The sequence below is a fragment of the Magallana gigas genome, chromosome 4 (genome assembly GCF_963853765.1).
Source record: "Magallana gigas chromosome 4, xbMagGiga1.1, whole genome shotgun sequence".
Lineage (NCBI taxonomy): Eukaryota > Metazoa > Mollusca > Bivalvia > Ostreida > Ostreidae > Magallana > Magallana gigas.
Genome location: NC_088856.1, coordinates 32,211,741 through 32,227,401, shown reverse-complemented (window position 1 = coordinate 32,227,401; position 15,661 = coordinate 32,211,741). Strand labels below are relative to the sequence as shown.

At 41.4% G+C, this 15,661-nt stretch overlaps 1 protein-coding gene across 1 annotated transcript in view; it reads right to left on the bottom strand.

Moving 5' to 3' along the window:
* The window catches only part of LOC105342567 (uncharacterized), a 78,803-nt gene that overhangs the window by 7,758 nt on the left and 55,384 nt on the right, over positions 1–15,661 (bottom strand). Inside the window, exons 77-92 of the mRNA XM_066083324.1 lie at positions 14,817–15,486; positions 14,470–14,659; positions 14,241–14,323; positions 12,665–12,855; positions 11,169–12,450; positions 8,337–11,003; positions 8,114–8,231; positions 7,729–7,945; positions 7,168–7,366; positions 6,510–6,693; positions 6,033–6,253; positions 4,082–5,814; positions 3,448–3,721; positions 2,827–3,013; positions 827–2,621; positions 390–564 (exon numbers count right to left, since the gene is read on the bottom strand). Coding sequence (XP_065939396.1) covers positions 390–564; positions 827–2,621; positions 2,827–3,013; positions 3,448–3,721; positions 4,082–5,814; positions 6,033–6,253; positions 6,510–6,693; positions 7,168–7,366; positions 7,729–7,945; positions 8,114–8,231; positions 8,337–11,003; positions 11,169–12,450; positions 12,665–12,855; positions 14,241–14,323; positions 14,470–14,659; positions 14,817–15,486 — 10,186 coding nt within the window. The remainder of the gene's footprint in view (positions 1–389; positions 565–826; positions 2,622–2,826; positions 3,014–3,447; positions 3,722–4,081; positions 5,815–6,032; positions 6,254–6,509; positions 6,694–7,167; positions 7,367–7,728; positions 7,946–8,113; positions 8,232–8,336; positions 11,004–11,168; positions 12,451–12,664; positions 12,856–14,240; positions 14,324–14,469; positions 14,660–14,816; positions 15,487–15,661) is intronic.

The window sequence follows — 15,661 nt, the reverse complement described above, 5'->3', positions numbered from 1 at the left end:
GATAAAAAAAAGCAGAATCAATCGAATGGTAACTCCATTACAATTTACATTTCTAGAATATACTGTACCGGGGGTAATAGTACATATATTACATTTGGTTGGGTATTTTTGTATTTTTGGCAGATCGCAGCTTACACTAAATTAAGCACAATGCCAAATGTCATTGACATAAATGTATAAGAGTCAGAAATGCACTTAATTAAATTCACACTAACTTGTTAATAAATATAATACGTTTACAGTATTGTTATCTTGAAATCTTGATCTTTAAAATATTGTTGTTTTTGTTGAATCAGAAGCACTCCAACCATAAAAGAGGGAATTATCATCAATAAAATTTTGCCTTAGTTAAGTTTGAAAAAAGCATTAAGAAGTTACACCCATCATACCATTTCCTCCACCCAGAGAAGCATGTCCTGCCCCGGTGTGGCTGACCCTAGCACGCCCGGGGCCTCCTACAGGGGCTGTGCCTACACAGATGAAGCGAGCCAGGGGCTCCAGCAGGAAATCTGTTGCTTCTATTTCAAATGTGTCAGACTTGAATATGGCACCAAACTTTATATCCTACAAATCAATGAAATTAGACTTTCAAAAACCCCATAAATAATGATAAAGATAATTATCTTCTATGGTAATAACTTGCAGAGATTGATATTTCCAAACTTTTACTCTTGCATTCTTCAAATGATATTTAGTTATATATATATATATAAAAAATTGGAATGTAATTGTTAACTTTGCTAAAGGCAGTAAGAAAATTTAAAGGAAAACTCTCTAAAAAATCTTTAACAAAGACCACTGAAAAAAAAGAGAAAATAAATCTTACAAGAAACCCAACAGTGAGACGAAGACCCATTGGGGGAGGGAGAATCATTTCAGCCCCAGCTCCTTCCTCCAGACTGGCGAATTGGAACCAGCCAGGCACCCCCTGTATCAGGGTGCCGTTTCTGACCCAGCTGGTCTGTGCCTGGGGGTTGATGCTGATTTTACGGCCAGGAACAATTCTCATATGCCTCACTCCTACAATCTCACCATTCCACATGAAAGCAATCTCCCCCATGCCCAACATGTACACTAAAGGAGAGAGGAAGGCCCGAGCCCCCTCATCAACCCACAGATTGATAGGCGACTTCATGACTGACTGTAGCTCCTCTACGCGTGCGACCTGTTTGGACTTGAGATGCAGGCGGCCGGTTCTATCCCCAAAGATTTTTGTTACTGTGAGCCCTCTGTTGATTCCATCACCTGATTTAAGCTGTAAGGAGATATTTCTGGTAAGGTGCACTTCATCAAAGTAATAGTCTGTGACACTGGCTTCGTCCAAGGTGTAATAGTGGTCCCATGATCGGGCATTGTTGTCTAGAATGAACTGCTGGTATGGCCTGCCAAATCTGGTGTCATTGATGTACACCGACCCCGGTCCACCAGTTGTCAGGTCAGTCTGTGATCTCCCCACTCCTCCAGTTGTCTCGTATGTCCCGAAAAAGTAGATCTGGGTGTCAAGCCAGAAAGCAATGCGTCCCCCTGAGCCCCCACAAACACCAGATCCTCCAGCAGAAGTGAAAAGACCATGACCTTCCAGGTTCTTGGACTTTACATAGATGGTACCACCACTACCACCACCAGATGTGGAGTCTCCATTGGAACCATCTGTGCTTATTTCTCCATCTACCAGTAACTCGGATGCAATCTCCAGATCAATAAGACCTCCCCCTCTGCCTCCAATGTGAGACCTGGATTTTCCTCCGGAACTTCCTCTCTCTTTTGGACGATAAAGGCTGTCATAATAGGAACCACTGAAATACACCACATGACCTGTGCTGTTGTAGATACCACCCCCTGGGCTGGCATGACCAGCTCCAGTGGGAGTGGATGATACAGTGAAAGATAGCCCTGATCCTAGCCTACTATCTATTGTGTCGGCTGGCCTGTCTTTAGCTGATGATGTCATCATTGCTCCTGCTTCAACATTTAATACTCCAGCCTTCAGATGTATACTCTCAGCTGATATCTTTGCTTTGTAACGAACATCAATTTTCCCTACTTTTGCTTTCATTGTAAGATCAGCTTGGTACAAAATTTGTGACAATCCACGTAGATCTATAGTTCCAAACTCTACATTGCCGGGATCTTCTGTATCGTCATTCCCATATCTCGCAGTGTTGGCATTAACTCCCAAGTACATCAGCGTTTCAAATCCCAGGACAAGATCGTTGATACCTGTTAGCTGACCCTCAATCATTAAAGACCTTCTCTCTCCAAAGCTTGGAAACAGCACACCCTTTCCATATACATAGGTAATGGCCGGAAAGATGATTTCTCCCTCTTCATCAATGATGAAATTAACACCTGATGTGAAAGCTTGTCGAACTGCATCTTCAAACTCCGCTACCAGTTTCTGCTTCTTGTGGATGTGTAGCAATCCAGAGCGGTCTCCAACCAACTTCCTGATGTCAATGTTGATTGGCTCGTTAATATCTCGGACGTGAAGGGAGGCCTGATTCATCAAGTGCACCTCATCAAAACTGAAGTCTCTTTGAGGTCCTTCATCAATGGTGGAGTACTTATCCAGAGGTCTGTTGAAGTTGTCCAGCAAAAGACGTCTATACACCTGCCCCTTCCTACAAAACAAGAATTTATTTTTCTCTCTCATTTATCTTGTATTATTGAGAGCAGCATCAATCTTTAATCTCAATGTTTACCATATGCATCAAAGAATCATAAATGCCAAAGTACAGTTGAACTTAAAAAGTATCTCAAACATAAATATTTTTGATTACATTTTTATGTAACATATTAAATGCATCATTCTGAAAACAAGCTCACCTGATGTCTTGCAGGTAAACAGTTCCTCCCCCTCCTGCGTTACTGTCATCAGCGGCCTCACCCCCAAACACCTGGTACCTGCCCTGGTACTGGATGATCCTGGAAGAGTGGATGGCGATTCTGCCTGCTGACCCCCCTCCATTGGCTCCACTGCTTCTACCCCCTACACTGGAGAACACCCCGTAGCCTGCAAGTAAGACCATACAGGGCTTACTAGGATAGTATTGTGAGAACATGACATTGTATTTTATGACCATTATGAATGTGTCAGGACTATTTCCTAGTGAAATACAGAACATACATACTGCAGATTTTATAGGCTGTCAATAAATCTAAAAATGAATTTGTCATCAAAAACCTTAAAACCATTTGCTACAAAGAGTTGCAGAGGCAGAAAAGTAACCCTGTAGCCCAATGGATCATCCACTTTCAAAAGTAAACTTGAATTTAGATTCAATTAGTTGGAACTTACCCATCCAAATTGCAATTAGACATTCAAAACAGCAAAATCCTACCAAACATCAAGTAAGATTTAATCTAGTAAGTAATCTGACATCATGGAACAGCACATACTTTAACCAATAAAATCCAGATGCCTTGGAATCTAAGACTGCCACAAACCTTCGATCAAGTAGGCTTTGATCCAGATGCTGCCTCCACTTCCCCCTCCATTGGCTGAACCAGTAGCATTCACAGATATTTCTCCATCATTAAACATCAGGCTGCCGACATTGAGGTAGATTTTGCCACCCCCTTTTCCGCCCACTAGATTGGCCCGACTCCCTGGCTGGGTGGGTGTGTACAAAGAGTTGTAGGAGTCCCCCGCTGCATCGGGGAGTCCCCCTCCCACACCTCCATGTCCCGCCCCTCCCTTCCTTCCACTCAGTTGTTTACCCTATTGTAAGTTAAATGCAACTCAATTTTTTGTCATTCAAGGTTTCAAAAATCAAATTCAACATATTTTTATAATATCATCAAAATAGCAACAACAAAATCCTTCCTTGTGTTTAAAAGACCAAAATTTAATTGTTAATTGGAAATGAAAATATTTTATGTTTTTTTAATAAGCTTGTATAATAATAAATTTGATTTGAAAATTTGTAGGATTTGGAAATATCATAGCTATAGTAAAATCAAACTTTCCAAATTAAGACTACAGCCTTTAGTTTTGTAGAAGTATTAAGTTTTAGGTATTTCTTTTTTTTTAAAGATCAATTGGTCATAAGGGTCTTTTTGCTTAAATTAAAGTGCCTACCTGCCCTGTGTAGACATCTATCCCATTTGACTGAGCCCGGTCTGTACTGGCTGCAGATATCAGGGCCTCCAATTCTACCAGAACCTTAGAACACGTGATATTGAAGTAGTCTGCAGTAATGGTGGATTTAAACTTGGCATTGAGCACCCCCAGCAGCATGTCTGCCCCGGTTTCCTTGTCATAGTCGATCCGACTTCCTGGATCTAGCTGGAGAAGACCGAAGGTCACTCGAGCCTGACCTGACAGAGCTGTAGCCTTGAATGGCACAATCATGGCGTTGCTTCCCATTCTCATGTAACGACTCGCTCCCAGAATCAGATTGACCACTCCCCTCAGGATTCCGTCCAAATCCAAGGCCACGGTGGCTCGACCCAGAATGGTTGTTGTCTCTGACAGGATAAACTCTCCACCATTGTGCAATTCAAGATTGATTTCTAGCTTGGAGTTGATGAAAGTTTTGCTATTTCTTTCCAGGGTTCCTTTGTGATTGGCTTTCATTCTAAGCAAACCTGTGCCATCTCCTTTAACTTTATTGATGATAAGGGACCTTGCTTTTCCATCCTCAATGATTTGCAGTTTGGCATAGTTCTTTATTTCTACCATATCAAACACCAGATCTACTTCAGATTCGTCCAAGAGAGCATAGAATTCTTTCTGACCATTAAAATTGTCAATAATTAGAGTTTCTAGAATATTTTTGCCTTTGCCTGATTTTGTATAAATGGATCCTGGCCCACCTCTGCCATTGGTAGCAGGAGAGTTTCCACCAGCAGCTGAAAACCTTCCATTGTTTGAGAATAAATCCATTTCTGTTTCTATGGCAATTCTTCCTCCACTTCCAGCTCCATATTTGTTACTGGTTACACTTCCTCCATTAGCTTCCATGGTTCCCAGTCCTTTCAGAACTTGATAGCAGACGACATAAATACTTCCTCCACTTCCACCCCCACCTGATGAGGAACTCCCTCCAGATGCTCTCAGGAAACCATCCAGGTGAATGATGTCAGCAGCAATCTGGATATATCCTCCACCTTTAGCTCCATTTCCTCCGGGTGATCCAGGCACTGTGGGTTTGTACAGAGTTCCATATGGTTGAGAAACATCACTGAGTGTTTGACTATTGCCCACTCCGCCCTCACTGGCATATGATCCTCCACCGTACATCTTCCCATGGCCCAGAGAGGGAGCATCTTCCACCCTACCCCGTCCTGCCACATTCAACTCAGCCCCTCTTTCCAAAGTTAGGCTACTAGCTTGAATCTTGACAAAGTCTGTCAGAAGAACCACAAAACGCTTCATTTCCATTTTCGCTACTTGCAGGTTAAGTCCATCCAACGGATTAAATGTTGACCCACGTTTCAGTCCCAGATAGCCTAGCTGATACTGCCCGGGTGCACTGGTCCGCTGGTAGGCCCCGAGAGAGTAGGTTGCTGTGTAGGATGAGGAATCTAAATTGACCACACCGTTCTTCTCTACAATAAGGCTGTTGAAAGTCACTTGCCCACAGAGATTCAAAGTTGTTCCGGCTACAGTCATGTTCAGTGGGGTATGCAGAGTTGCATCTTTATCCAGGTCTATGTTGATGTTGGTGATTAGATGACTCTGTATTCCCTCTACATACTCTGCTCGTAGAATCTGCTGGTCTCTAACATACAGCCATGCGGTATTGTCTCCAAAAATCTTTGAAATTCTAAACTCAGTTGTTGAACTGCCAAATTCCACATGGGAATATCCTTTTTAAAAAGCAAAACAAGTTATTATTTCATGTCAAGAAACACCAATTTAAAAAATAAAACAATTTTAAAAACCATATAAATATGTGCATGCTTTATATGTGTGTTACAGTTTAACTGATAAAAAATAGCCACAATCAGCAAGTATTTAGGAATTCTGTAAAATTCTTAAGATCTTACTGGTATTTAAGGATTATAAAGAGGCACAGATCTCATACCTTTCAAAGTAAACTCAGCAAACTGGAACTGAGTGCCAGTGATCATTGTGCGAGTTTGCTTCTGGAGTGGGTCTACAGTATTTCCAGCTATGATCAACTTTTCATTCGGAACCCCTCTTGTATTATCTTTGATGTAGATGGTTCCTGCACCAGCCTTTACACTGTTCAGATTGTCAGAGTTTCCTGCACCATAGGCTGTTATTAAGCCAGGAAACTTGTATCTGGAAATTATTTTTTTTTTTCAAAGTCATGATTGTTCAATATGTCAATGATAAAAACAAAGTTTTTCAAAATTACATATTTAGCAGTATTGTTACCATGAAATAACATGTTACAGTAGGAATTTCAATGGAGTTTGAACAAAACTGATTACTAGATGTACTGAATGAAGTACATTATTATGCATTCATCTAACAGATATTCAAACTTTGGTTTGTGGAATATATCTTATATCTCTAGTATATATTTGACACTCACAATTCCTCTAGGATTATCTGTATCCTTCCTCCTGCCCCACCACCACCTAATCCTCTACCTAGCCCCCCGTCACATGACACCAGGCCCTGACCAATCAGCTTCTGGGCTTTGAGGATGATGGTTCCACCACTTCCTCCTCCTGCACCTGTTCCACTTCCAGCTGCGCCATTGACCAGAATTTTTCCTACAATTATATTAAAATATGATAAAATCACAACTCCCATTATTTACCAAATATTGTAAATTCCTTATATTACGAGAGTACTTAATTCCGAGATCCCGCTGTTTGGTATCAAATCGCAAAAATATAAAATTACAAATGCGGAACATTCATCCATATTTCCTATAGTTATCAACTCTCAGAAAATAATTGCACGGTTTTAAAATCAATATACCTTGGTTAACTTTTGTCATATAGAAGCTTGTTTGTACATGTCATATGCAGTTTTGAATTACAGTCCAGGGCCAAACTATTGACCATGCGAACCTTCTGTTTTATTTAACAGCAAATGATAATTAATACAATTAATTAATAATAATTAATAATATAATTGCAAACACATGAAAAATACTAATATGTAGCATACATTGCTTTGTTGACAGCCCTGTATATTGGCTTGGAATTATATGCAACAGTTTTTTCTCAGTCTGTACATACCTTCCACATTGACTTCATAGAATGTGGATATGTTCAGGAAGCCTCCACCTGCTCCCCCCACCCCGGAGGAACTGTCACCACCACCACTGCCTGCTGATGTCGGCACCCGAGTGTCATCATACATAGCACCACCTGTCACAGACTCAGACTGGGAACCACCAGGGGCACCATGACCACCACCTGTGCCCACACCACTCACCTGTTCAAATATTGAACACACATACATTACACAAAGTAACATTAATTACTGTACAACATTATGTGTACTTATGAAAGTATATTCACAATTTACCCTGTTAATCAACAGACAGTAACTACTAGGTGTAAATTAAAAGTAGACTTTGGGTAAGTATAAAGAATAAAAATTATTTAACCTCCCCTTTTTGTGTAAAATAAGCTCTGCTTTATCTAATCTCTTATACATTTCAAAACAATATTTCATGTAAGTAAAACCTATTGTTAAACTGTATTGCAATTATTGGTTTTTATCTTACAAAGATATTGTAGTTCTAGATAACCTGTGTACTTACTGTTAAGCATGAAGATAATTTGTGTACTTACTGTTAAGCCTGCTCCTTGACCTTGACCTGCAGAATGACCTTTACCAGAAAGGTCAAGCAATGACCCGGGGTGAAGGATGATGTTGTTACTCTGTAGTAGAAGTCTCTGTGAGTTGAGGACTGCCCCGTACTGTATCTCCAGCCTCCCCAGGGTTAGTGTCTTACCAGTGGTCTCAAACTGAACCACAGCGTAGTCCTTGATGATGAAAGTAGAAAATCTGAAAAAAATCAAGGTAAAAGCATTTTAAAAGCCTTCCACCAGATTCATATTGTGCTAGTTTCACATGGAAAATCTTAAAATAAATGCTGATACCACAGTAATAATTTGATTCAAAATTCACTGCATTGACTTTATAGTTTGTGGGTCTATCATCTGGTTCCCTTACCTGTAAGCTCCTGCCTCAGTGGTCCAGTTTCCACTGGTGGAGGATGTCTTGGTTTGAGCAGCAAAGGTGGCCTTCTGTCCAGGTGCAACCACCAAGTCTCGAATATTGGTTAGAGTTCCTGCAAACAAAAAAATTTAAAACCATTCTTATTCTCCCCAAAACAGTTAAACCCTAAAATTGCATCTTTTTGTGTTTTTAAGTTTTGAATCAATTTCAAACCTACCCTTGAAATCATTATCAGCACCTAACAGCTCCACTATTTTGGGAAGCCTGGCTTCTCCTTTTTCTGACAGCTTTAGACTGCAGGTCAGCTTGGTGTGTTCTAGTCCCGTGTCGGCGCTGAAGGTGACCTCATCCATCACACTGATGGCACTGTCACTGCCACAAGACAGGGACCTCCCCACGTAATGGACCCCGGAGGACCTCAACACCACCAAGGTCTGGTCACCAATCCTGAACTGATCGACCTCAAAGTTTGTGACAGAGGTTATATCAATGTATGTTGAAGAAATGCTGGTTCCTGTGGCCCCTGCGTTGTCCATTATCAACACATAGTAGTTAAGACGATTGACTCGGTATAACAGGTATGCTGTACCTGCGCCTCCTGCTTGAGAGCTTGAAGAACTTCCACCTCTCATTAGATACTTTCCAGTAAACTCATAGTCATTCAAGGCATCCAAAGTGATTCTTCCACCCCCACCACCTCCACCTGATGATCTTCCACTGCCACCTACCACAGACACATAACCATATCCTTTTATGTTGCGAGTGGTGATTGAGATCGAACCACCTGATCCACCACCATCATTGGCTTGACTTCCATCTTTTCCATCAGATTCCAATCTACCATTAAGTGTCATTGTTCCACTTATGTCCACTTCAAGTTTTCCACCACCAGATCCTCCTTTTCCACTACCACTTCCTCCACCAGATCCAAAGACATTTGCTGAATCGATGGATCCGTATGTGTCTTTGAGAGCCTGTGAGCCTGCCAGAGCCCTTCCTCCATTTCCACCATAACTTCCTCCTGATCCACTTTGTCCAGCACCTGGCCCCTGGTCTGCGGAAAATCCACCCCCTGACACTCCCAAAATCCCTGTGTAAGCCACTTGCAGGTCTTTAGCTTTGATACTCAGGTATTTACCATATATTTCCCCTCCAAATTTAACATTAATGATACTCAAAATTTCAACTGTGAACTTGCTGTCAGAATCCGTTCCCAGCTCTAGATATCCACCAGTGTTGACGTCCAGCTTTGTCAGGGATAGTGTACCAGCAGGGGATAGCTGTGAAGCTCGGGGGCCTGAGATACTTGTGGATGATATCCTTGCTTTTCCACCTTTGGCTACCACCAACTCCTGCACACCCACCATGGTGCCTTTTACATCTAGATTATAGGGTTCATCAGGAGAGAATGAAGCATCCTCTAGATGTAGCTTAGCAGGAAGAATCGCTGCACCAGAATCACTGATCAGAATCTTACATTGGAGTGAGTAAGCTTCCACAGTTCCATATTGTGTAGCAATATCAAATTCTTGTCCCCTTTGAACCGTGACAAGACCTGAGTAGTCCCCTTCAATGGTTTGTATTTTGATTTTGGAACCAGATATCTTAGCCTTGGCATTTCTCATTATTCTGAGTGTTGACAGAGAAGCTATGTCAGTAAGAACAGTTGTTGCTGTGGAGCTCTGACCTTGGTTGTCCACAATCACAAGAATTTTCTTCACTCCACCTGCTTGCTGGTAATTTACATAGACTGTTCCTGATGCTCCAGATGCAGTGTTGCCTTTCCCTCCATACGCTGTATGTGATCCATGGAAGTCTCCAACAGAGGGTACAGAGATCCCTATTCTTCCTCCACCACCTCCTGCTCCTGTCCCAGCAGATCCACCATTGACAGTCATGTGACCATGTCCATTCATAGAGACAGCTACCACTGTAATACTCCCTCCACTTCCGCCTCCACCTGACATCACATCTGAGCCACTGGCATCCAGTACACCACTGAATAGAAAAGTTCCATCCACTTGAATATTGATGACTCCACCACCTCTCACTGTGCCAGTTCCACTTCCAAAGCTAAGTGGAGATGAGGTGGATCCATAGGTTGTATTCACATTTCCAGCCCCTTCTCCACCATAACTGGCCCCCTTTGTGGGGCTGCCACCTCCTGGACCTATCAGCTCCCCACCACCCTTTACTGAGATTTCAGCATCAGTTTCCATTGTCATAACATCTGCCAAAATTGTTATGTTTTTCATTGCAGTTGTGGACTTTAGTGTTGAGAGAGAGCTCATGTGGAATTGGGATGCAGCTACAATAACATTCTGCTCATTATATGTCAGAGATGATTTATAACCAAGCATGATCTGCTGTAAATTTGTTGACATGTCTCTTGCCACCAGTTTTCCACCATCTTTAATTTCTACATGAGAATTCTCCTCAACCTCAAGGCTGTCTATTTTCAAAACTCCTGTACTCTCCAATGCCAGCTTTCCACGTTTTCCGATGCTTAGTTTTCTTGCTTCCAGCTGCCCATCCACAATCAGTTCTGGATTGTTTCCAGACACCAAAACATCACCAGTGAAGACTAGACCTGCATCCTTATTTATTCTAATGTTGCATTGGGTGCCCAATTTCAAATCTTCAGAAGCACTTATATTCACCTGAGCTGGGCCACTAATTGTTAGTGTACCTGTGTTGTCTGATTCAAGAGTTTCAATTCTGATGGATTGCTGAAGTTCTACTTTGGCACCCTTCTTTACTGTCAGTTTTCCTATTGGGTTGGGTAGTGTTTGACCCTGTATGATAGTTTTCCCTCCCTTTCCAGATATAATTATTTCATTTGTGAATTGACCAGTGTTGGTTTTTGTTTGCACAAATATTGTACCTGGAATTAAAGGGAGAAAACATTAAGCATGAATTATTGTAACTTTAATTGCATAGTTAAAAAGATGCATAATTGAAAATTGCTATTAAAAGTATTTCATACTGCCAATATTAATCACAACATGTAAATACACAAAAGTCTTTAAAAAGAAGAATACACATATACCTGCTGATGCTTGGCTGTTTGGGTCCCCTGCAGCAGACAGGACCCCTGTAAACTGGTATGTGTCATTGACGGTTACTGATATCCTACCACCCCCTCCTCCTCCTGACCCTCCCTCAGCCAACATCCTGCCGCTTCCAGACAGGACTCTAGTGTTCACTAGGATACTCCCTCCACTTCCTCCTGAAGTGGAGGAGCCTTGTCCACTCATATCAATGTCTCCATTGAGGCTCAACACTTCCCTAACCACCAGCTTAATTTGTCCTCCACCTCGCCCTCTGGTGGGTGTTGCTCCGTACCCATTGCTTCCATATGAGTCTGGATCAGTGATTGAACCATATGGATTAACTGGATTCCCTGATCCAGATCCACCATGACTGGCTCCTTGGTTTGTGGCGTTGGCTTGGCCTGGTCCACTACTCTGATATCCACTCCCAACTCCTCGAATGGATCCTCCAGATTTCACCTCTATCACTGATGCACTGACTGTGGTTGTTGATAGTCCTTGGGAATCTCCTTCAATGTATAGTACACCGCCGGGTTCTATGGTAATGGATCCAAATTCATAATATCCTGGCTCCAGAGTGCAGTTTGTGTTTCTATACACATACATGTCCGATTCAGAGCAGGTGGCATTTAGTGACGGATAAATGTAATTGGTGACGTTTTTTCCAGGAGTTAAGGCAAAATGATTGGCGTCCAAAGTGAACTCCTCCAAAACATTGAGGACAGTCAGATCAAAGGTTGTCTTTGTCGAGGAACTCTGACACTTGGAGCTGCTGACCAGTCTACCATTGTAGTCTATAGTCAGGGTGGTCAGCTTCAGTGTGTTGGGGTCATTAGCGGTGGTGGACACATAGCTGCCAGCAGGAGGCCCAATGATCAGAGCCCCATAATTCCTGACCGTCAGATTCTGGGTTTTCTCCAACAGTCCCCCACAAAGCTCTAGAGTGTAGTATTTCTCAATGAGTACTTCCTCGGGCAGCTCTATGAGCCCTCCCTCGTGTACATAGACAGAGGTGGGCAGACTCAGGTCGGACTCCAGGGAGGCTGACTGAGTGGACAGATAAAGGACCTGTCCGTCGTAGACATTCAGCATGGAGTCCACACTGCCCTGGATGTGGCCCACTTTAGCCTGAATCGTGGGCTTTCCTGTGCCACGGGGCCCAAAACCAAAATTCACACTGCCCTCTACCACTATGAGATCTATGTTTACAAGAATTACATAGTCCGGGTTAGGCAAATGGGACAGTGCAGGGGTTGTATGGCTGTTCTTTAATATAACCTGAAATAACGATTTCTCATTTATTGAATAATTATCATTACAAACTTCATTAACTACAAAAAACTAAAACTTGTTCTTATTTTTTCATGATATCCTGCAAATTACCCTACTGCCATGTGAATCATATATAAAACTTCATCATAAATCATTCATCATGCTGTACCAACATACAAACTAAAGCACACGGACCAAAGCATTTTCATGACGTACTGACCTGTGTGTATTTTGTGAATGAGTCTCCCTGGGTCAGAGTTATGGGTCCTGCTGCCCCGCCCCTTTCACCACCAGACCCGCCATAAGCTGTCAGTCCAGCCATGTCCACAAAACCTGAGCGGTAGGAGATGGAGATGATACCACCCCCACCCCCAAACTTCTGACTGGATCCACCGTTCACGCTGACTTCACCTATAAACAAGTATAATACCATGTTCATCTCTAATCAATTGTCATTGGGTGCGTTCAGAGTACTGCCGTTGGCATACAAAAGTTACCATTGGCAATTTCTTTTACCATTGGTATACCAACGGTACCAATGTTTGCCGATAAAATTTACCATAGGTAGACATTTCTGCAGACGATCTAGAGCTCTGTTAGCGATGGTAACTTTTTAAAAGTTTTTTATGACGTCACAAAAATGGCGGATATTTTGTATGCACTGAAGGCAACAGTTAATTTCACAGCTTTTCCACCTTAAACCTTGTTGTAGCTGAACAATTCCTTTAAGCATTGTAACATTCCAAAAATACAACTGAAAAAAATTCTTTCTGTATATGTAGGCATGTTGCAGGTGTTTGGGGGACATTGGTTGGAATATGACTGCCATCCAAAGCACCAAAACATTTTGAAATTGAAAGTTTTCTCCAATTATTTGCTTAATTGTGATGAAGGCTATCTATATGTTCTAAAACCGTTCAGCCATGCATCGAAAGTTCTCAAACGTAGTTTCCACAAAACACCAATAATTCCTTTTCAATATTAGGGGTGGGGCCAATTAGATTGTTGTTGGTATTAACCATAGCATTGACTTTCAAATGTGTCCCTGGACAAAGGGTATCAAAATCATCGGTGTCTATATTATGGTATAGAAGAAAGTAATCGCATAGTTATGACTCGCTCTAGCCATGTTTTTCCAAAGATATACACGTTTTATGGGAGAAGAAAAACTGCAAGAAAAAATTCTTTATTGTACACAAATCATAATTTTGAATGTATCCTTTTGGTGCAAAATGATCAACAAGGCAAAAATATTGCATCTTGGTTTGACATTTTCCGCTAAATAATCAGCCAGTGTTACCAATGGTACACGAAAGGTACCATTGTTAACATTGGTAAATTTCCTACTATCTGTACCCTAAAACTCGTTCAGAGTATATATGGGTCCAATTGCACCAATGGCACAAATTTTTACCATTGGCAAACTGGTATTGGTACCACTGGAAATACTCTGAACGCACCCATTATCATATACTTTAGTACCTGAAATTTCTTTACTTTCACATTTCATTTATTTATGAGAATACAGCCATAGAGTGGAAATTTTTGTGTGTTGATATAACCTGTATGTTTCAAACAGATATTTTAATTATCTAAATATCATGACTAAATATATTATCAAAGAAAATAATAATAATAGAACATCAACATTGACACAGCTATTTTTTTCTTAATCAAAAATTTTTTAATCTCATTATCACGTGCAACATTCATCTGTAAGTAGGATATTTTTATTTATATTTTGATCACTAAACACATCCATGTTTAGTGTACAATAATGTAACAGAGTTACCTACCCCTGATACTGATGTCAGCTGACACCTGAATCCACACACTTCCACCTGATGCTCCCCCAGCATTGCTCAAAGAGTTACCTCCCCTGAAAAAAAATCACATTATTTCATCCTGGTTGTCTTTCTTTGGGAAATTCAATCCATATTATTCATGGCAAATCTAGTAATTCATTCAAGTGTCATCTACAGAGACAAAGTGAATGAAATACTGAAATTTAAGCCAATGGCTTACTTGGCTGAAATGGTTCCTCTAAGAACAAGGCTCTGTGTGGAGAGGTGTAGAACTCCCCCACCCCTGGCTATACTGGAGCCTGACCCAGGCTCTGTGGGGGTCAAGAAGTTGTCGTAGGCCTGAGCAGTAGAAGAGGTCATTCGACCCCCCTCGCCACCATGGCTGGCTCCTTCATCACTGGAGGACAGACCTGTAACAAACCAAACAGTTGCTGAAGATTTGACCTTCTTAAATGACCCTGACCCCACTAGAGGAAAGACCTGTAATCTATCAGCAGTTGCAGAAATTTTGGCCTTGCAAAATGACCATGATCTCTATATCTCTATATTTCTCAAATCTTTTCCTACCTTTCCCAGAATTCAGATTACATCCAGCATCCAGATTGAGTTGTCCCCCTTCTTCTATCTCCACTTTTGTGGTTTCTAAGGTGATTCTTGAGCCTACAATAGCTCCTGTGGCTGCAATGTACAGCTTATCGAAAGAAAAGACATACACTGTGTTTTCATCCATCGACTGAAGAGTACTGTCGGCCATAATGGAAACTGCACTGAACTTGTACTTGGCAGGAGAAGTCATCCCTTTAGTCTGACTCGTAGGCCCTAGTCTTATCATAGAATTCAAGAGTGTGACCTCGGAAACACCCCCTAGGGTTCCATTGATGATGTTCCTGGCATTGATCCATTTGGAAGATGAGGGCAAGGTCATTTGTCCACCTTCGTAAATTCTGACATTGGCTGCCACGTAGAGTGACGACTGCTTGACAACTATCTCCTGATAGGGTCCCACGTGAAGAGTTCCGAGCTTTGAGCTGTCTTGAATAAATCCACTTCCATATATGATCTGCGCTTGTAATGTATGTGAGATAGATGCAGAAATGCTAGGCTCCAGTGCTAAATGAGCTCCATTCAGCAAAAACAGTTCATCCACGGATATGGTTCTACTGTATCTGAAAGTGAGCCATGAACGGCTGCTTTCATAGCGAGAAACAGTGTCTTTGTCAATGTTGATTATATCATCCTAAAAACATACAGTGATTCTACATTATTAACTGCCATACTTCCATATTCCAATGTTTATCAATTTATATATAACAGTCTTTCAAATGTACATGTAAAATATAAATATATGTTACAACATTATATAAAGGTTTTTCTCGATAAGATTAAGAATTTAAAGCTTTTCTTTCATGCAA